Genomic DNA, 23,616 nt, shown 5'->3' with positions numbered 1-23,616 from the left:
GACATTTCGAGCCTCTCCTCTTGGGGAAAGCAGTCCGGATCAGATCAGACAACATGGCCTCTTGTACACTTCTTCCGGAAGTGGGAAAGATCTTCAATTGGGCAGAGTCCAGGATAATGAGGTTATCTGCTGTCCACATTCGAGGAGCCCAGAACACATTGGCGGATCGCCTGAGCAGACAGCTCACCGTTCGGGGGAATGGTCTCAGAAATTTTTAAGCAGCTTTGGGGACTTCCGGAGATCTACCTGATGGTGACCAAGTACAACACCAAGCTAATCCACTTTTTCTCGCTATACTCAGAGGACCAGATGTGGGCAGTGGATGCTAATGTCCATTCCCTTGAACTTCAGACTGGCATTCATCTTTCCACTGACTTCAATGATACCAAGGGTATAATTAAAAGTAAAACAGGATCCGCCCTCGGCGGTGACAGCAGTAATCCCGTTTTGGCCTAAGAGATCCTGCTTTTCTCAGCTCATGATGAGCCAGGGAGTTTTCTGGAAACTCCCTCTGAGGCACAACCTGGTGTCTTAGGGCACTGAGCTTTGCCACAATCTGGTGTCTAGTCAAGGGCTTTTCTGACCGTGCATTAGATACGCTCTCTCACTCTAGGAGTGAAGCTACCTATAAGTCATACACCAGAATCAGAAACATCTTTTTCAGATGGTGTGCTGCCAAGCAGATTGATATTACTGCTCCTACAACTGTGAAGATTTTAGAATTCTTGCAGGATGGCTTTGACAGAGGATTGTCACCTAGTACTCTGAAGGTACAGATTGCTACAATGTCAGGGGCAGAGGCTGTTCCAGATTCCTGAAGTCAAAAGCTTTGTCAAGGCCATCACTTGACTACGTCCTAGTCATCAAGCCAGTTTCTGAGTGGGACTTGGGTCTGGTCCTTGAAATTTCTTTCTATAAAAGTGAGTTTTCTTCTTGCAGTCACAGCGGTTAAAAGAATTAGAGAACTTCAGGCTCTCCCTTCATCAGAGCCTTATACTACTTTCCTGACGGATAGAGTTTTGTTGAGATACCTACCAGATTTTTCTCGCTCGTTTTCTAATCGAAATCAGTTAATCTGTCTACCAAAATATATGCCTGATACCTTGGCTGATTAAGAATGCCATCTAAATAATCTAGATTTGGGGACGGCTCTTCAGATCCACATTGAAAGAACTAGTTCTTTTAGAAAAGATGAAAACCTGTTTGTTCTGTACCATTGCTCAAAAAAAGGGGTAAAAAATCCTCCAAGCCCACACTAGCTCGTGGATCTGTCACTGTATCCGTAATGCCTACTATGTGGCTAAAATTGAGCCTCCTGAATCATATGGAGCATTCTACCAGAGCCTTATCAACTTCCTGTGCTGAGTGTGGCTCAGTATCTCTAGACCACATATGCTTCATGGAACACTCCTATGACTTTCTTTAAACATTACAAAATGGATAATTCCTTTTCTGAGCATTTTTCTTTTGTCGGATCTATTATCAATTCTGCTAATTCTTGATCCCAGCCTATGTTTTGCGATGTAAATCCCCATCATTGTGCTGCTGATCAGACGATAGGGAAGTTAAAATTTAAGTAGTTAATTTGTTTTCCCTTAGTCTGTCAGCAGCACACGTTTCCCTCCCTTTTTATATTTATTCTTTGCTATGTATTACTCAGAGTATCATTGTAGAGTGGATGTTATATGCCCTGGGGAGGCATGTCTTTTGGTTTTATTAATTAAAGATTCCTAGGTCCTGCAGCTCACAGGGGCAGGGAATCACCCCCATCATTGTGCTGCTGACAGACTAAGGGAAAACAAATTAACTACTTAAATTTTAACTTCTGATGCTAAGAGTTAAATATTTATAGATTCCTGCTTTTATTTATATATCTGGTTTCATGTGGACGTTTTCATTTCTATAGCACTTCTATATTTCTTAAGAGTTATGCACCTGTAAGTCTCGTATCACACTACTGAATTGAACATGCCATTCAGACTAAGAGAATGAGTGTCTATGGCCTCTGCTCAGCCAGACTGTTGCATGTAGAGTAAAACATGGTCGGTCTGAATAACAGCCAGATGTATGATGTAACCATGATAAATGATTGCAATGTAGACGTCTTTTTTTCTCTGCATATGTTTTTTGCACTTATAAAAAATATTTTAAAAGGGCTAGAAAGATTAAAGAGAATACTTCTAAACAGAGATGTCAAACAGACTACCTAAACCACTGCACAAAGCCCCTGCTGTGAACAATGGATTTAAAGAAGAACTCTGGTACATAAAAACTTTTAAGTGTCTGATTGCGGGGGGAGCCCGACCCCTGGGACCCTCAGTGATCTCCTGCCCATCGACCCAGCTCTCCCTCCACAGCTAAATCAACATGCCCTTCATGCATCTCTATGGGAGATCCGGAGATACACGAGTGTTGTATCTCCGGCTCTCCCGTAGAGATGCATGGAGGGAGCAGGTCACGGCCACTCAGAGCAAGAGAACAGCCGCTGTTCCGAACACAAATGTTCAGAACATCGGGGCACAAGGCAGGATCTCATTGGTCAGACCCCCTGCGATTAGACACTTATCCCCTATCTTGTGGGTAGGGGATACAAGGTTATCTGCTGGAGTTCCCAATTAAAGCTTACCATACACACCAACAGACAAACCCACATATCAAAAGTGTATAGGGCATCTGGACAGTTCTCCTTTGGGGAAAGAAGGATTACAAACATTGATCCTTAATTTTCCACAAAATAGATAATAGATCAACTGAGCTTGCTTGTTTTTATTAGTAGGGACAAAAGCCACTATTGCAGCTAAGGGTACTTGTTTGGCAGAGATAGTGATTTGAAGACTATTTAATAAAGTATGCTCTAATATTTTTCATATAAGTTAAATGGTCACTGTCATTTGCAAAAAAACTTTTTTACAAGCCGGGCTCCGTGCACCGAGGACAAGCCGGGCTCCGTGCACCGAGGACAAGCCGGGCTCCGTGCACCGAGGACAAGCCGGGCTCCGTGCACCGAGGACAAGCCGGGCTCCGTGCACCGAGGACAAGCCGGGCTCCGTGCACCGAGGACAAGCCGGGCTCCGTGCACCGAGGACAAGCCGGGCTCCGTGCACCGAGGACAAGCCGGGCTCCGTGCACCGAGGACAAGCCGGGCTCCGTGCACCGAGGACAAGCCGGGCTCCGTGCACCGAGGACAAGCCGGGCTCCGTGCACCGAGGACAAGCCGGGCTCCGTGCACCGAGGACAAGCCGGGCTCCGTGCACCGAGGACAAGCCGGGCTCCGTGCACCGAGGACAAGCCGGGCTCCGTGCACCGAGGACAAGCCGGGCTCCGTGCACCGAGGACAAGCCGGGCTCCGTGCACCGAGGACAAGCAGGGCTCCGTGCACAGAGGACAAGCAGGGCTCCGTGCACAGAGGACAAGCAGGGCTCCGTGCACAGAGGACAAGCAGGGCTCCGTGCACAGAGACTCTGTGACACACTCCCGGTTTACACAACAGGAGGATTGACAGCCAGGAGCCTGCACAGAGCTCTGCTTGTCCCGCCCATACTTCCCGTATTTTGTCTCTGCACAAAGACACGTACAATAAACAGCAATTTTTCACACAAAAAATCTACACATTTTTAATCATTATAATGTGATTATCTAAATTATTAAAAAAAAAAAAAGCTTTTGCAAATGACAGGTACACTTCAAATTCCTGGAAATCACTACTAACTTGTCAATATATAAACATATACATAAACTATAACAGTGTAAACTAGATACAAAAACACTCAAGATCCATATAGTCTTTATTTGTTCCCCGTAATAAATATCTGCACTTTAGCTTTTAGTCCTGTGAAGGTTGGTACTGGTACATTTGGCCATATAGCAAATTCCGGACAGATTAACCTGTATCCAAGATCATAGAGGAGTCTGAGACAACTCACCAAATGTTTGTAAATGAGATGTGATAGAGAGAATACAAAATTGTATGTTTAAGAGGGGGGATGTTTTAAAACGAGCACACAGCGAGCAGTACAAAAAAAAACTATGCAAACCAGCAGATGCTTTGTACTCGGATGGTTGTTATGCTTATGTGGAAAGATCGGTCCTTGGTGGTTAAATTATGTATTTGCATTTTGTGACAATGAGGCCTTGAAGAAAATTTAAATGGCCATCCTCTGGAAGCAGCTCTTCACATTCTGGTTTCTCCATCAGTGGTGCCAATAAAACATACAGGATTTGAGTAGGAAGTACAGTCACCCTCCACATCACTCATCATCAGAAGATTCCTCCTCTGCTTCTTCCAACCATTGTATAAACTTCTGAAGCTGCAATAACAATAACTAAAGTTAACAAAATACTGAAATCACAAATGTAATCTGCAATAAACTTTATTAAAGCCCATACAAAGCTTGCACTGGCTCCTCCTCTTGTATCCTTCTCCAACCTCTTTAAGGTGGCCATACACTTAAATAGCTGTTAGCCAAATTAGATTCCAAACTCCCCAACAGAAAGGCACACCCAGCTTGGCTGAACACGCATGTGCCTTTAACTGGGAGAGCTGATGCCATACTCCTCTTACAAAGGGTTATCTCACTCAGTAACAAAAGAGCAGGCACCATGCACGATCCATTTTTTCCCCCCCAACATCTGCTGTTGTAGGGTAGTTGGAAGACCACTAGGCACATTCGATATCTGAAGAGTTTAGCAAAATTACATCTTAGTGTGTATGGGAACCTTCAGCCCGTAATCTTACTTGGGAAAGGCTTCCTTTTCTACTGTATTATTTAGCATAACTGTATTTGCACTTTATAGTTATCCTATCTTTATATTTATGTTCTGACCTACAGTTTTTACACCTTTCTCTTTTTTGAATTAACAGAGCAGTAAAATGTAATGTTTTGTGCGAGTCAGTATGATTACTAGAGATAAGCGAAGATACAGTAATTCTATTCGTCACGAACTTCTCGGCCCGATGGTTGCTGACTTTAGCCTGCATAAATTAGTTTAGCTTTCAGGTGCTCCGGTGGGCAGTGGATACAGTGGATACAGTCCCAGGAGACTCTCCTGGGACTGTATCCACTGTATCCACTGCCCACCGAAGCACCTGAAAGCTGAACTTATTTATGCAGGCTAAAGTCAGCAACTGCAGAGCCGAAAAATTTGTGATGAATCGAATCACTGCAACTTCGCTCATCTCTAATGATTACAAATAAATTTAGCTTTTTGTCAATTATTACTAGTTTAAAAAATATATATATATGGCTTCACCATATTCTGACTACTTTAAAAGGAAATCTGTAACCAGTGTCACCTGCACTAACCTGCCCGTGCCGACCGGTAGTGCAGGTGACACTGATGACAACAGTACTTACCTTATCCAGTTCTGTGCAGGAGATCTCCGGTAATCTCCTCTGTTAGCTTCAGCTCCGGGCCTGGCTTGGGGAACGGGCAGAGCTTAGTGACGTCACCGCTGCTGTTCTCTAGCAGCGGTACTCAGCAGAGCAGCAGCGGCTTGGGCGGAGCTTAGTGATTAGTGACGTCACCACTGCTGCTCTCTGCTGGGTCCCGCTTCTAGAGAACAGCGGCGGTGATGTCACTAAGCTCCGCCCATGCCGCGCCCGGAGCTGAAGCTAACGGAGGAGATTTCTGGAGATCCCTACACGGAACGGGACAAGGTAAGTACCGTTGCCATCAGTGTCACCTGCACTACCTGTCGGTACTGAAAGGTTAGTGCGAGTGACACTGGTGACAGATTTCCTTTAACATTTGAAAAATGTTCGTTTTATGCATGGGGGCTTGGTTGTTGCCCAGAAATATGCAGTTATTTTGGTGGCAATTGGTGTAGACTGTTGCCTTTGATCCCATTTTTGGGATGAAAGTTGACCAAAAAATAGCAATTCTGAAATTGGAATCTTTTTTTGTTAGTGAGCGAGAAATAAATATTTTAATAGTTCTAAATGTCTACATACGGCAATTCTAGTCAGAAGTGGCACTCAGCATGTACCAACTAGATGCCTTCCGTGCTCATTTTTGGCTAAAACATCTAGATGTCTCCAACGCTGACAGCTGCAGCTCCCACCATGTATGGAGTGGCACAGGAGCTACAACCTGGCCCAAAATTTGACATACATATTGGGGAAGGGTTTAGGAATATTATGGCACTATAACAATGTAATACATAAAAACAAAAATGATAAATTACAAGTACTACATCGAAAACACAAACTTACTGCTTGTTTTTTACGTAGCTGCCGTCCCTTATCTGTTATTTCTGTTTTTGAAAACCAACGGATAATCATCTCTTCTGCCAACACATCCTGCTGGTAAAATCCCATCAAAACCTGTGAGAAAAGTTGAACATTGAGAGAGACATTAACTTCCAAAATCACTTTTATATTCACTGTGATGCTCTATTAGATGTCCAAAAATATTGTTCTGCTTTACTATTAGCTCTGTCATATGTTCCTTACCAACAGATAAAATATGTTCTAATGCTAAAAAGTGTTTGCAGGCAATTGCTTAACAGAATCTGTAAGAAAATTATCGTTTTTCTTAATACGACTTATTGTAAATGGTAACACTTTGGAGAAGCTACTACTTTGCAACAACTTTTTACAGAAATAATATAATTCTCGCAATTACTGTTGTGCTCACAAATAACCAAGCAGCTGCTTTCCAAGTAAGGCTGGGTTCACACCACATTTTGTTAAATACGGCTCCCGTATACGGCTGGGAGGAGGGGGGGTGGGGGGGGTGCTTAATCGCGGCGCCCGCACTCAGCCGAATTCGGCAACCGTATTTAATGTATGTCTATGAGCCGACCGGAGTGAACCGCAGCATCCGGTCAGCTTAGTTTTCGGCCGTATGCGGTTTCCGGACCGCAGGCAAAAACGTGGTCGACCACGTTTTTGCCTGTGGTCGGGAAACCCAGATAGCTGTTTGCTGTTTGGGCATGCTGGGATTTGTATTTTTGCAACATCTGGAGGGCCACAGTTTGGAGATCACTGTGCGGTGGTTTCTAAGCCGCGGCCCTCTAAATCTTGCAAAACTACAACTCCCAGCATGCATGAACAGCAAACTGCTGTCTCGCCATGCTGGGAGTTGTAGTTACGTACCTCCAGCTGTTGTATAACTACATCTCACAGCATGCCCTTTGGCGATCAGTACATGCTGGAAGTTGTACTTTTTGCAACAGCTGGAGGTACACTGGTTGGCAAATACTATGTTAGATAACAGAACCTAACTAAAGGTTTTCCAACCAGTGTGCCTCCAGCTGTTGCAAAGGTACGACTCCCAGCATGCACGGTCTGTCAGTGCATGCTGGGAGTTGAAGTTTTGCAACAGCTGGAGGTTTTCCCCCCTCGCCCCCCCCCCCCCCCCCATGTGAATGTACAGGGTACATTCACACGGGCGGGTTTACAGTGAGTTTCCTTCTTCAAGTTTGAGCTGCGGTAAATTTTCACTAAACCTGCCCATGTGATTGTACCCTAAAAACACTACACTACACTAACACATAATAAAGGGTAAAACACTACATATACACCCCCTTACACTGTGTCCCCCCCCCCCCCCCGCCCAATAAAAATGAAAAATGTATCGTACGGCAGTGTTTCCAAAACGGAGCCTTCAGCTGTTGCAAAAACAACAACTCCCAGCATTTCTGGACAGCCACTGACTGTCCAGGCATGCTGGAAGTTTAGCAACAGCTGGAGGCACCCCGTTTGGGAATCGCTGGCGTAGAATACCCCTATGTTAACCCCTAGGCAATCACTAATTTAGTCCTCAAATGCGCATGGTGCTCTCTCACTTCTGTGCCGTGTCGTATTTCAAGGAAACGGTTTAGGGCCACATATGGGGTATTTCCATACTCGGGAGCAATTGCTTTACAAATTTTGGGGGGCTTTTTCCTCCTTTTTACACTAACATGCTGGTGTTGCCCGATACTTTTTATTTTCACAAGAGGTAAAAGGAAAAAAAGACCTCCAAAATTTGTAACACAATTTCTCCTGAGTATGGAAATACCCCATATGTGGGCGTAAAATATTCTGCGGACGCTCAACAAGGATCAGGAGTGAGAGCACACTATGTACATTTGAGGCCTAAATTGGTGATTTGCACAGGGGTGGCTGATTTTATAGCGGTTCTGAAATAAACACAAAAAAACACCCATGTGTGACCCCATTTGAACTATACCCCTCATGGAACGTAACAATGGGTATAGTGAGCCTTAACAACCCACAGGTGTTTGACAAATTTTTGTTAAAGTTGGATGGGAAAATGAAAAAAAATATATATTTTTTAACTAAAATGCTGGTGTTACCCTAAAGTTTTCATTTTCATAAGGGAAAATAGGGGGGAAAAAAGCCCCCCAAAATTTGTAACCCCATTTCTTCTGAGTAAGAACATACCGTATATGTGGATGTAAATTGCTCTGCGTGCGAACTACAATGCTCAGAAGAGAAGGAGTGCCATTGGGCTTTTGGAGAGAAAATTCGTCCGGAATTGAAGGCCACGTGTGTTTACAAAGCCCCCATAGTGCCAGAACAATGGTCCTCCGCATTGTGGAAACTACACCCCTCACGTAATGTAATAAGGGGTACAGTGAGCATTTATGCCCCACAGGTGTCTGACAGATTCTTGTAACAGTGGTCCGTGAAAATGAAAAATGTAATTTAATGTAATGAAATTAAATTTTTCATTTGCTCAGCCCACTGTTCCAAAGATCTGTCAAATACCAGTGGGGTGTAAATGCTCATTGCACCCCTTATTCAATTCTTTGAGGGGGTAGTTTCCAAAATGGGGTCACATGGGGGGGGGGGTTCCAATGTTCTGGCACCAAGGGGGCTTTGTAAACGCACAAGGCCCCCGACTTCTATTCCAACCAAATTCGCTCTCCAAAAGCTCAATGGCGCTCCTTCTCTTCTGAGCATTGTAGTGCGCCAGCAGAGCACTTGACGTCCATACATGGGTATTTCCATACCCAGAAGACATGGGGTTACAAATTTTGGTGGTGGGGGGGTATTTTCTCCTAATACCCTTTGTAAAAATAAAACATTTTGGGGAAAAACAGCATTTTAGCAAGAAATTTTTTTTTTCTCATTTACACATCCGACTTTTACGAAAAGTCATCAAACACCTGTGGGGTGTTATGGCTCACTGGACCCCTTGTTACGTTCCTTGAGGGGTGAAGTTTCCAAAATAGTATGCCATTGGAGGTTTCTTTTGCTGTTCTGGCACCATCGGGGCTTTCTTAATATGACATGCCCCCCAAAAAACATTTCAGCAAAATTTGCTTTCCAAAAGCCAAATGTGGCTCCTTCTCTTCTGAGCATTGTAGTGAACCAGCAGAGCACTTGAAGTCCTCACATGGGGTATTTCCATACTCAGAAGTGATGGGGTTACAAATTTTGGGGGACATTTTCTCCTTTTACCCCTTGTAAAAATGTAAAATTTGGGAAAAAAAATAAATTCATTTACACATCCAACTTTAACGAAAAGTCGTCAAACACCTGTAGGGTGTTAAGGCTCACTGTACCCCATGTTACGTTCCTTGAGGGTGTAGTTTCTAAAATAGTATGCCATGTGGGGTTTTTCTTTGCCGTTCTGGCACCATAGGGGCTTCCTAAATGTGATATGCCCCCAAAAACAATTTCAGAAAAACTCACTCCAAAATCCCATTGTAGCTCCTTCCCTTCTGAGCCCTCTATTGCACCCACAGGCCACTTGACATACACATATGAGATATTTCCTTAATCGAGAGAAATTGGGTTAAACATTTTAGGGTGATTTCTCTCCTTTTACCCCTTTTAAAAATTCAAAGATTGGCTCTACATGAACATGCGATTGTAAAAAAATGAAGATTTTCAATTTTCTCCTTCACTTTAATGCTATTCCTGTGAAACACCTAAAGGGTTAATACACTTACTGAATGTCATTTTGAATACTTTGAGGGGTGCAGTTTTTATAATTGGGTCATTTGTGAGGTATTTCTAATATGAAGGCCCCTCAAATCCACTTCAAAACTGAACTGGTCTGTGAAAAATTCCGATTTAGAAAATTTTTTGAAAAATCTGAAAATTGCTGCTGAACTTTGAAGCCCTCTGATGTCTTCCAAAAGTAAAAACATGTCAACTTTATGATGCAAATATAAAAGTAGACATATTGTATATGTGAATCAATATATAATTTATTTGGGATGTCCATTTTCCTTATAAGCAGAAAGTTTAAAAGTAAAAAAAAAAAAATGCAAAATGTTAAAATTTTTCATCAAATTTTTGAATTTTTGAAATGATGCAAGTATCGACGAAATTTTACCACTAACAAAGTAGAATAGTTCACAAAAAACTAATCTCGTGTTCGCTCCGGGTCTGATTAAGGTCGACCGCAGAGCCGGTGGCGTGTGACGTCACGCCCCCGTGTGATTTCACGCTCCGCCCCTCAATGCAAGCCTACGGGAGGGGGCGTGATAGCTATCCCGCCCCCTCCCATAGGCTTGCATTGAGGGATGGAGCATGACGTCACACGGGGGCGGGGGCGTGACGTCACACGCCGCCGGCTCTGCGGTCGCCCGTAATAAGACCCGGAGCGTACACGCTCCGGGGACTGATTACTAACAGCGTGCATGATCGCGGGCGTCCCCAGCTGCGGGTCTCCCGCGATCAGGCATCTTATCCCCTATCCTTTGGATAGGGGATAAGATGTGTTAGCACTGGAGTTCCCCTTTAAGGGGTTAAAGAGTACCAGTCATGATCTTGATAATTTTTTTAATCCTCCCAGTTCACTCCCTCCATCATGATAAACCACCATCTGCTTTTATTCTTATTATTTTTTGATTTCTATCTTGATATTGTTCTGTATTTTCTGCTCAGTCTCACTGAGCTCCGCAGATTGGGAAGGGGCATTCCCCAGCAGACTTGACATCATCTGAAGCCCTATTGATGAGAACTTCCTCCCTCTCTCTCCCCTCAGCTCTCTAAACTCTACTGTACACTCTATACACTGTGCTGAGCTGAGGTCCACCTGCATTTCCTGACTTTTGTCTCTGCCAGGCTGCTACAGGAGACAATGACAGGTACCATTTAAGTGCCAAAATACAAAATGTGAATGCACAACAACAGGATGACCCACAGGTGCCTTGCAGGTTCTAGTGGCAGTGGTTAATTTCCTGTCAAATGGTCATTATGGAGCTCCCAGATAAGTGCCCCAGATTTTTTTTTTTTAAGGAACTGGTGTCCCTAACTAGAACTTTACCTACCAGCTGATGTACATTATCACTAGAGTTGAGCGAACCTACTGTAATTTGACTTGTCAAGAACCTGGGGGCTTGGCTGTTGATTACTTTAGTCTGCATATATAAGTTAAGCTTTCCAAGTGCTCCGGTTGCCTGGGAAAGCCCAGGATGGCAGTCATAGGTCTCCTAGGACTGTATCCATCTTTTCCAGACAACCAGAGCACTTGGAAAGCTAAACTAATTTATGCAGACTATAGTAATCAACGGCCGAGTCACCAGGCTAGTGACGAGCCAAATTACTGTAAGTTCGCTCAACTCTAATTATCACATAATGGGACATTTGGAGTAGACTACAGTGGTCCCTCAACATACGATGGTAATTCGTTCCAAACGACCCATCATTTGTCGAATCCATCGTATGTTGAGGGATTCGTACAGTGTAAAAAGTGCAATTAATACTCACCTGTCCACGCCGCTCCGGACCGCGTCCTCACAGCTCCCGATGCTGTCCCAGGGGCTCCCGCTGCTGTCCCGCTGCTCCGGCATCTTCTTCGGGATCCTCCGGCTTCTTCCGCATCTTCTCCGTTGTCCAGGCCTCGCTTTCTGGTGATGTTATTACGTTTTTGCACCGGGAAGGCGTGCGCACGACGTAATAACGACGCCGGAAAGAGAGGCCCGGACCCCGGAGAAGATGCAGAAGACGCCGGAGGATCGCGAAGTGGACCCGGAGCAGCTTAAGCATTTTGCGCTGTCGGATAGCAGTTAATGCGATGGCCCCGACATATAAAAGCATTGTATGTCGATGCTGACATCGACATGCGATGGCCTCTGAGAGGGGCCATCGCATGTCGGGGGGTTACTGTACTTTGTAGACTACCCACAGCTTACTTTTTTCTATTGGGACCACATGAAAGGTTTATTTTATAAAGAATTAAATGGCCCCTTTTTTCCATTTCACCAAAATTGCTGCTTTTTTGGCACATTATATTCCAAAAAAATTTATAAAAAAAACTAATAAAAAGTCTCAGATATGCAAAAGTGATACCAGTAAAAACTACAGATCATGGCGCACAAAATGAGTCCTCGAACAGCCCCGTATACAGAAAAATAAGAAAGTTATAGGTGTTCAAAATAGGGCACTTATTTTGTTAAAAAAAAAAAAAAAAAAGTTAAGTTTTTTTTAAAAGCAGTACAATAATAGAGAAGTAGCTAACCATGGGTATCATTTTAATCGTATTAACCCACAGAATAAATAAAACATATCACTTTTATCGTAAAGTGTACAGCATAAAAACCAAACCTTCTAAATTTGCAAAATTGCAGTTTTCTTTTCAATTTCCCCACACAAATAATATTTTTTTGGTTTGGCCATACATTTTATGGTAAAACAAAAAGGTGTCATTACAATGTACAATTGGTCTCGCAAAAAATAAGCCCTCATATGGGTCTGTGGATGGAAATATATAAGAGAAATATAAAAAAAAGCTTTGAAACACAACTAGAGATTATAAACCAAGACAGGTTATTCTCCAAGAAATAATTGTAGACAGCAGTTTCAGGATTTCTGCCCCTATTCAGTAAGGAGCATGGTGCCTGCTGGCTAGTAGAGAGGTGTTTGTTGTAAGCCTCTCTGCTTGTCAGTAGGGATGCTACCTATTTTTTCCCAGAGTAGCATTGCATGGCCTATAAGACTCCACACTCAAAAATAATCTTTACCCCTTTATTTATTCATTGATTTTCTATTGTTAGAAAAGAAAAAAACAGGAAGCCTTGGAGGAAAGCCTCCAGTGTATTCAAGAAATTAAGACATTTCCCTGTTAAAATAATGATACCATTTTTATGCTAAAATGTGTAACTTACCTCATGGCCATTTTAAATGTAAAAATATATATTTTTGCAGATTAATCTATACAGTAGAAGTCAATTAAGCTATCATTTGCCGATTTTGTTACCTTTGCAGTTGCTGCCCATAGAGGTTCATGATCCAAAAAGAATTCTTCCAATGCACTAAGGCAGCACAAGTGGTCAGATGCACGCTTTATGTAGTTTTTGAAAACTGGTGTCCATCTTTTTAGTAGCTGGGAAAACAGAAAAAGTATATACATAAATTGCATGATTATTTTTATTTGAAAGGTACACTGGTTAGACATAAAATTAAAACCACCTGTCTATGGGTAGGATTTAAAAATAAAAAAATTCTATGATGTCACAGCACTATGTAAAAGTTTATATTAGTGGGGGGGTCTGAGTACCGAGACCACCACAGGTTCTTAAAATAAATGGGCACATTCAGTTGAGTGCTGATCATTTCCTGGTTTCCTCAGTGAACTGTGACCCTGCTGTTCAATGCGAAAAAGCACACACTTTCCCACAATCCTCTTTGTTTGATTACACAGTACAGACTAATGAGCAACATGCAGTTGAGTTTGTGGGACTCTCAGTGGATGCCCTAAGAAGGTCGTAACCAAAGGCAACTGGGTGAAATAAAAAAAAAAAGGACAAGGGGGATTAGTACTCTCTCTCAAACAGTATATTTTCAGAAGCGTTCATACATTTTAAGTGTTTAAGTTCATATAATGCATCGTTTATCTTCGTGGTAAAACCCCTTTAAGTCAAAAAAGCACTAACAAAGCCCTGACCATTTAGGTTTCTCTGCGATATGGAAATGAAGTATGTACAAATGGATAACGGTAGCTTCAAATATTAACAATTTAAGTGTTTAAGAAAGTTGAGTGATAACTTTAATGGACCTATACTGTTCATCACCTAGTCTTCAAAAAACCATACCTGACTAGGAAATGCAGATATGTTTAGATTACCGTATTTTTCACCGTATAAGACGCACTTTTTCTTCCCCAAAACTGGGGGGGGAAAAGTTGGTGCGTCTTATACGGCAAATACACATTAAAACCCTGTCCTATCGCGGCGGTCCCTGCGGCCATCAACGGCTGGGACCCGCGGCTAATACAGGACATCACCGATCGCGGTGATGCCCTGTATTAACCCTTCAGATGCGGCGATCAAAGCTGACCGCCGCGTCTGAAGCGAAAGTGACACTAACCCGGCTGCTCAGTCGGGCTGATCGGGACCGCCGTGGTGAAATTGTGGTGTCCTGAACAGCTTACAGGACACCGGGAGGGACCTTACCTGCCTCCTCGGTGTCCGATTGGCGAATGACTGCTCCGTGCCGGGATCCCCTGCATGGCCAGCGCTCTCCGTCGTCATCACGCACGCCGTCCCGTCATCCAATAGGAGCGGCGTGGGTAGCGACGTGATGGGGGCGACAGAGAGTGAGGATACCGAGAAGCAGAAACGTTCCGGAGCGACAGGGGACGCGGCGACAGCAATGGAGGGCGACATCCAGGGCAGCGGTGACGGGTCCAGAGTGGCGGGGACATGTGAGTATTACCTTCTATACCATTGGTCTTCAACCTGCGGACCTCCAGATGTTGCAAAACTACAACTCCTGGCATGCCCGGACAGCCAACGGCTGTCCGGGCATGCTGGGAGTTGTAGTTGTGCAACATCTGGAGGTCCGCAGGTTGAAGATCACTGTCCTATACTTTACATTGTATTTGGTTCAGAATCTTTTTTTTCTAGATTTTCCTCCTTTAAAATTGGGTGCATCTTATATGCCGGAGCGTCTTATATGGCGAAAAATACGGTATTTCCTAGTTTTCAGACATGATTTAATCTATAAGAGAAGCATCACTTAACACTCACAGGTAGTACAACATTACAGTAAGGGTTCACGTCAAGTACTCCATTCAGTTGCTGCAATGGGAACTCTAGGACCACTTTGCATAAAATTTGCATCACTTCCACAAGAGAGATGTTATAGGCATATCTGTAGGAGAAGAAACATTTCATATTTCAAACTAAAATTCCATGCACATACAGCTCTCATTTGTTAAAACAACAACCATTCCAATGACCCAAATAAATGCAGGACATCTTTATATTCAAATGAACTTAATATAGGATGAATGACTATTCATAGGCCAACTTACTTGAGGGAGTTGATTTCTAACACAAGATTATCACAGGAAATATTTTCTTCCACACCTCTTTGCAATGTTCCCAAAACTTCATTCTGAAAAACTGTGCAGTGGATCATCATCAATATCGGAACCAAATGAAAGGCAAAATAACTGTCTTCACAATATGGCTCAATATTTCAAAGACAAACGAATGTCCAGCACTTGGTATGCGAATAAAATAATTTCCGTTTATTGAAGTTGCACAGGACAAACAGGTACAAGTGGTCTTTCTGACGCGTTTCGCGCTTAGATGCGCTTAGTCATAGAATAAAGACTTCACATTAAAGACACATTAAAATAGTATTTGTGAACAATCACGTGACTGATGGAAATCAGATATGTTGGAAAATGTGGTCCGGATTTTCTCTGGTACTTTCTCCGGGTTTTAACCACATTCTAGTCCATCACTTTATTAATACATACTATATTTTTAAGTAAAAAACACACCGGGAAAATATATAAGATAGAGATACATGTATTGAGATCTTAGTCCTCATATTGTTGTTAATGTGTTATTATACATGAAAACTATTTTATAATACAAATCTCTTCCAATAAAGAGTTTTGTATTTATTCTTCAAAAAAAGGGGTTAATAGATTATATTTGTACTGTGAACCCAATAAGTAGTAATTTTAATAAACAGTGATTAAATCCAATCTCCGATTCAATCCATCTGGATGTATCGTTTTCAAACAAAACATCCAGAAAGTTTCCCTGTTTAGCAAGTGTTTTCTAAGATCTCCCCCTCTTGGGTGTTTTTTAACCCTCTCTATGCCTTTGACGGTCAGGGTATCAGTATTACCTCCATGAGATTCACTAAAATGTTTGGTTAAGGCAGATACCCCTACCTTCATACCCTTGGTATCTGAAATATGTCTGCGGACACAGACTTTTAATTGGTTACTAGTAGATCCCACATATTGCAGTCTGCATTGTGTGCAGGCTGCAAGATATACTACATATTCCGTACTACAATTTATGTAGCTTAATATTGGATATGATATGTTAGTAGTATAAGATGTAAAATGGTCTGTTTTTTCCATATAATTGCATGTTATACATCTGCCGTGTCCACAGCCCACATTTCCTTTATATTTCAGCCAATTTATATTGCCCTGTTCAGACTTGGGTTTACTGCTAAATAAGCTGGGTGAAAGTACTGACCCCAATGTTTGGCCTCTTCTAGGGGTTACATTAATACCACCCGTGATGACTTCTCTCAATACTGTATCTACTTCTAGAACCGGTAGGTATTTAGTTACAATTTGTTTAATAGTAGAAAACTGTGCACTATATGCAGTTACGAACGTGGGTTTTTTCTTTTTAACAGAGTTTTTGTTCTCATTCTCATTTTTATTTTTACTTGTTACCAGAGTGTTCCTATCTCTATCATGTGCTCGCTTGTTAGCTATGTCTAGATTATTTTTTGTATAGCCCCTTTCACTCATTCTTTGATTAAGTTGTTTCATTTCATCTAGAAAAATGGTATTGGACGTACAATTTCTTTTAGTACGGCACAGTTCTCCATATGGGATGTTCCGTACCACATGTTTTGGGTGACACGATGTTGCCATTAATACAGAATTAGTCGCAGTATCTTTGCGATACGGTCTGAACATGACCCTATCATTATCCACATATAAGGTTACGTCTAGAAAATTTATTTTTTCTTTATTCAATTGTACAGTGAACTGTAGATTTAGATCATTATTGTTAATATAATGAACAAATTGTTCTAACTGACTGTCTGTACCCTTCCATACCATGAGTAGGTCGTCTATATAACGCCCTACCCATTGTATGCACTCATGAAAAGGATTATTTTCTGTAAAAATATAATTAATTTCCCAAAATATCATATACAAATTTGCCAACGATGGCGAGTACTTAGCCCCCATCGGAGCTCCCCTGGCCTGAAGGAAAAACTTCTCATCAAACATGAAAAAATTGTGATTTAATAAAAAATCTACTGCCAATACGAGAAATTCCTTCAGGACAGGGGAGTATGTACTGAATTGATCTAAACAAAAAATGAGTGCATCCAATCCTTTATTCCATGGTATGGAAGGGTACAGAGAGACTACATCACATGTCACCCAAGTGTAACTTTTATCCCATTGCATATTTTCTAGCATCATGATTGTGTGCCCCGTGTCTTTTATATACGTTGGGGTGATTTTAGTTAGGGATTGGAGGTGAAAATCCACCCACTCGCCCAACCTTTCCACAAGGGACCCTATACCCGCCACAATAGGTCTTAAAGGTGGGGGGAAGAGTCCCTTGTGGACCTTGGGCAATGAGTGAAACACAGGGACTGTCGGATTTTCTACATACAGGAATTTTTCCAATTTCTCAGTTAAGACACCCATCTCCACCCCCTCTTTCAGTACCTTTTTAAGAAAGTCAAAGAAATATAAAAAACGCAACAATAAAAACAAGAATAATGCCGCAAGACGTGTCAGTTTTTCCGATGTAGACACGTCCCAAGATGACTTTCACCATGGACTGTCAAGTGCATCTTCCGTGGACTCTGTCTCCATGACTCAAAGAGATCCTGAGTCAATGGGAGCAAAACCCAAGATTCACCCAAACGGGGCGCGAGACGAGCGGGGCGCAAACATAAGAGGGGAAGAAAGATACCCCTTGCGCTCACTTGTAACACGCAGGACATTCCCGTGCTAAATTTATCAGCTTGTATACTGACAGAAAGTCAAATATCCCTTCTCAGTAAGGGTTTGAATTTCGTTCCAACCCATAGATTCAATTTGTTTAAAACCATATTAGATGTTAATAAATTTGCAAGAGAACTGACGTTGCGGAGACACTTTTTTTCCAACAGCATAGAGGAGAGCTTAAATGATGATGAGAGTAATCATGTTGCAGATATAAATATGTGTGTAAATTTCACAGATCAGAAAAATTTGCTTAGTCTTAGGTTGTTGGAGGGAGAGTCTCTTAGCACGTCAGATAAAATTGAAGGACGTAAGTTTCATACCACCAACCCTGATTTCTATCCTGTGGCTTCCCGTTCTGAAGCCCTGGATAGATATCAGGAGTTGGTGGAAAGGGATTTGGTAGATTTGCATGGATCTAGCATCGAGAGAAATGGTATGGGCAATCTAAACAAGGCAGAAAAGATAGCGCTTAAACAACTTACTGACAACAATTACATAGTTGTACGCAATGCTGACAAGGGGGGCAATATCATAGTTCTCGATGCTGATCTCTATGCCAAATTGAACCTCGAAATGTTGGAAAATGTGAGCATCTATAGAAAATTAAAGGAAAATCCGACACAATGGATAAAATGTAAATTAAAAAAGGTACTGAAAGAGGGGGTGGAGATGGGTGTCTTAACTGAGAAATTGGAAAAATTCCTGTATGTAGAAAATCCGACAGTCCCTGTGTTTCACTCATTGCCCAAGGTCCACAAGGGACTCTTCCCCCCACCTTTAAGACCTATTGTGGCGGGTATAGGGTCCCTTGTGGAAAGGTTGGGCGAGTGGGTGGATTTTCACCTCCAATCCCTAACTAAAATCACCCCAACGTATATAAAAGACACGGGGCACACAATCATGATGCTAGAAAATATGCAATGGGATAAAAGTTACACTTGGGTGACATGTGATGTAGTCTCTCTGTACCCTTCCATACCATGGAATAAAGGATTGGATGCACTCATTTTTTGTTTAGATCAATTCAGTACATACTCCCCTGTCCTGAAGGAATTTCTCGTATTGGCAGTAGATTTTTTATTAAATCACAATTTTTTCATGTTTGATGAGAAGTTTTTCCTTCAGGCCAGGGGAGCTCCGATGGGGGCTAAGTACTCGCCATCGTTGGCAAATTTGTATATGATATTTTGGGAAATTAATTATATTTTTACAGAAAATAATCCTTTTCATGAGTGCATACAATGGGTAGGGCGTTATATAGACGACCTACTCATGGTATGGAAGGGTACAGACAGTCAGTTAGAACAATTTGTTCATTATATTAACAATAATGATCTAAATCTACAGTTCACTGTACAATTGAATAAAGAAAAAATAAATTTTCTAGACGTAACCTTATATGTGGATAATGATAGGGTCATGTTCAGACCGTATCGCAAAGATACTGCGACTAATTCTGTATTAATGGCAACATCGTGTCACCCAAAACATGTGGTACGGAACATCCCATATGGAGAACTGTGCCGTACTAAAAGAAATTGTACGTCCAATACCATTTTTCTAGATGAAATGAAACAACTTAATCAAAGAATGAGTGAAAGGGGCTATACAAAAAATAATCTAGACATAGCTAACAAGCGAGCACATGATAGAGATAGGAACACTCTGGTAACAAGTAAAAATAAAAATGAGAATGAGAACAAAAACTCTGTTAAAAAGAAAAAACCCACGTTCGTAACTGCATATAGTGCACAGTTTTCTACTATTAAACAAATTGTAACTAAATACCTACCGGTTCTAGAAGTAGATACAGTATTGAGAGAAGTCATCACGGGTGGTATTAATGTAACCCCTAGAAGAGGCCAAACATTGGGGTCAGTACTTTCACCCAGCTTATTTAGCAGTAAACCCAAGTCTGAACAGGGCAATATAAATTGGCTGAAATATAAAGGAAATGTGGGCTGTGGACACGGCAGATGTATAACATGCAATTATATGGAAAAAACAGACCATTTTACATCTTATACTACTAACATATCATATCCAATATTAAGCTACATAAATTGTAGTACGGAATATGTAGTATATCTTGCAGCCTGCACACAATGCAGACTGCAATATGTGGGATCTACTAGTAACCAATTAAAAGTCCGTGTCCGCAGACATATTTCAGATACCAAGGGTATGAAGGTAGGGGTATCTGCCTTAACCAAACATTTTAGTGAATCTCATGGAGGTAATACTGATACCCTGACCGTCAAAGGCATAGAGAGGGTTAAAAAACACCCAAGAGGGGGAGATCTTAGAAAACACTTGCTAAACAGGGAAACTTTCTGGATGTTTTGTTTGAAAACGATACATCCAGATGGATTGAATCGGAGATTGGATTTAATCACTGTTTATTAAAATTACTACTTATTGGGTTCACAGTACAAATATAATCTATTAACCCCTTTTTTGAAGAATAAATACAAAACTCTTTATTGGAAGAGATTTGTATTATAAAATAGTTTTCATGTATAATAACACATTAACAACAATATGAGGACTAAGATCTCAATACATGTATCTCTATCTTATATATTTTCCCGGTGTGTTTTTTACTTAAAAATATAGTATGTATTAATAAAGTGATGGACTAGAATGTGGTTAAAACCCGGAGAAAGTACCAGAGAAAATCCGGACCACATTTTCCAACATATCTGATTTCCATCAGTCACGTGATTGTTCACAAATACTATTTTAATGTGTCTTTAATGTGAAGTCTTTATTCTATGACTAAGCGCATCTAAGCGCGAAACGCGTCAGAAAGACCACTTGTACCTGTTTGTCCTGTGCAACTTCAATAAACGGAAATTATTTTATTCGCATACCAAGTGCTGGACATTCGTTTGTGTTGGATTTACCGTGGAAGCCGGGGCGGTGCCGGCGGGTCCGAGACACAGGTGTGCGCATTGCAGGAGTGAGCTGTATCTTGCTTGGATACTTAATATTTCAAAGACTTTTATAGACATAACTTGATGTAGCTGACACAAGTCAGCAAACGATGTGGATTATAAGGTAGTGGACATTCAGAGAAGATGTACCTTTAATATCATCCAGAAGGGGTGAAGCGGGACGGCTGTCTACTTGCTCTGAGCACACACTTTTTCCACTCTCACTATCACTGTCCTCTACATTAGAAATTTTGAGGCCTGAGAAGAGAAAACAGTTGTCAGTACAGACGGAAGAAATGTTCAAGTACATGGGTAATAATAGCAAAAGTCCTAGGACTGAAGCTGGCTATTTGAGTCTTGTCAGTGTTTCCCATTAACAGGATTTCTAACCAATATAAAGTCAATTGTATCAGCCAAGATCTGGATCCAATAATACAATCCAAGACCTTTTACTTCTCCTGAGATAAGCAGCACCAGAGGAGTCTTTAAAGGGGTAGTCCAGTGGTGAAAAACTTATCCCCTATCCTAAGGATAGGGGATAAGTTTGAGATCGCGGGGGGTCCGACCGCTGGGGCCCCCTGCGATCTCTCTGTACGGGGCCCCGGCTCTCTGCCGAGATAGCGGGTGTCGACCCCCGCACGAAGCGGCGGCCGACACGCCCCCTCAATACATCTCTATGGCAGAGCCGGAGATTGCCGAAGGCAGCGCTTCGGCTCTGCCATAGAGTTGTATTGAGGGGGCGTGTCGGCCGCCGCCTCGTGCGGAGGTCGACACGCCCCCTTCCTGCCGGCTGTCGGGGCTCCGTACAGGAGATCGCAGGGGGCCCCAGCGGTCGGACCCCCCGCGATCTGCAGCTTATCCCCTATCCTTAGGATAGGGGATAAGTTGCTCACCACTGAATCACCACTGGACTACTCCTTTAAAAACCTCTAGGTTGTGTTTGTGAATTTTCACAGTATTTTTATAGCTTTTTTACTGCACATCGGCTGTTGTTGCTGAGATTACCCAAAACAGCTAAAAACTTAATTTTTACAGTTTTTGCAAAAACGCAGTAAAATAGCACCTTTTTGCATCGATTTTGGAAAAATCATGGCAAAAACTGAATAAATGCAGTAAGAAACACAATGGCTCTGATTTACTATTGTAAACCCAACCTATTTTGTTGGGTTGGGTGCCAAAATGTGTCACAATGTGAAACATATTGTGTCTGCTACAGAATTTGCGCCAAAAATTGAAAAACTCTCCATTTTACTTAGAAAAACCTGAACAAAGGGGCGTGGTCACCGGGAAATTGGGGTGTGGCTGCCAAAAAGTGGACACGCCCCAAACATTTTCAAAAAGATCCCAACATATTTACTAAGCTTTCCACAGAAAATGTGGTGGATTTGAGCTCTGGAAACCACCACAGCTCAAGGGCATGTGTAAAAAAAAAAAGCAAAATGTAGGGAAACATTAGTAAATACAGTGGAAAAATACTTGTAGGGAATGAAAACCCACAAAGAAAACGCCACTCCACTCTTAGTAAATCAGAGCCAATGTGTGAGGTGTATACTCTATATACTTATCCCATACAGAGAGCAGCAGTATACAGATAAACCTGTGAGGGGTCTGTTAGATAGCAGGAATGAATTTATAGGTGATAATGTCATTCTGTAATCCACAGGAAGTCAGCTGACCCAGGACAGACTTCCTTTTGACACATTAAATGGAATCCATCATCAGTGTCACTTTCACCAACCTGTTTAAATACTGATTATAACAATTATACTTATGTGTGGTCCCGTACATCTGCTATCTCCTTTAATACAACGGCAGGCTTGGTGCACAGCAGGAGCACGCTGACCTCACCACGCTGCTTCCACAAGCCCGCTCACAGCAGGGCCCAGAGGAGAAGCAGAAGTGACGTCAATGTGCTCCTGCCGTGCACCAAGCTGGCCACCGGATTAAAGAAGATAACAGATGAATAGGACCACGGATTGGGGATAGGTAAGTGTTGTTTTAATCAGTGTCAACAGCACTTCCAGCCTGTACCAACAGGTTAGTGCGGGTGACAATGATGACCGTTTCCCATGTAACTTTCCTACTGGTGATCACATGACCAAATGAATAGTAATAAAACGCATAGCTGCAGCTGTGTTGGAATTAAACAAATGGAGCTCTATGACTAGTGATGGTGAGCGTGCACGATATGGGCAAAAAAACTACAACCTGGAGTGCTTCTTTATGTATGAAAAAGTCAGAAATCATTGACAAGTGATACTAAGTCTTTTTCCACAAAGATATATAGATATACATACACACACATGCCATAACCATCTGTGGAAAGAAAAAACAAAAAGACACATGCCCCTAGTAAAAAGGAGATTTTTTTAGAGTTACCGTAAAATCTCTTTCTCGAAGGATCCATTGGGGGGACACAGACTCTGGGTATATGCTGCTGTCTCTAGGAGGTTGACACTATGGTAACCAAAAAGTCATCTCATTCCAGCAGGATATACCCCCCTCTAGGCCACTGAGCAATTCAGTTTAGTCTCAGAGCAATAGGAGGAGACTGACAGGTCAAAGGAAAAAAATCATGAACTGTCCGAGAACCCGAAGAACAATAACCAAAACACTCCCTCGGACAGATAACCGAAAAGGAAACCCCAGAAAAGGGGCGGGAGCTGTGTCCCCCAATGGATCCTTCGAGAAAGAGATTTTACAGTAAGTCTAAAAAATCTCCTTTTCACTATCCGCTCCATTGGGGGACACA

At 42.1% G+C, this 23,616-nt stretch overlaps 1 protein-coding gene across 2 annotated transcripts in view; it reads right to left on the bottom strand.

Annotated features, from left to right (window-relative positions):
• Window positions 1–3,767: 3,767 nt before the first annotated feature.
• Window positions 3,768–23,616, bottom strand: part of EIF2B5 (eukaryotic translation initiation factor 2B subunit epsilon) — a 36,369-nt gene continuing 16,520 nt past the window's right edge. For both annotated transcript variants that reach the window (XM_056565607.1, XM_056565608.1), the window contains exons 11-16: window positions 21,015–21,122; window positions 15,223–15,313; window positions 14,936–15,059; window positions 13,165–13,290; window positions 6,213–6,323; window positions 3,768–4,307 (exon numbers count right to left, since the gene is read on the bottom strand). In XM_056565607.1, coding sequence (XP_056421582.1) covers window positions 4,248–4,307; window positions 6,213–6,323; window positions 13,165–13,290; window positions 14,936–15,059; window positions 15,223–15,313; window positions 21,015–21,122 — 620 coding nt within the window. In that variant the 3' untranslated portion in view covers window positions 3,768–4,247. The remainder of the gene's footprint in view (window positions 4,308–6,212; window positions 6,324–13,164; window positions 13,291–14,935; window positions 15,060–15,222; window positions 15,314–21,014; window positions 21,123–23,616) is intronic.

Source organism: Hyla sarda, chromosome 3, assembly GCF_029499605.1.
Source record: "Hyla sarda isolate aHylSar1 chromosome 3, aHylSar1.hap1, whole genome shotgun sequence".
NCBI lineage: Eukaryota > Metazoa > Chordata > Amphibia > Anura > Hylidae > Hyla > Hyla sarda.
Note: the sequence above shows the minus strand (reverse complement) of the source record. Positions and strands in the feature narration are given on the sequence as shown.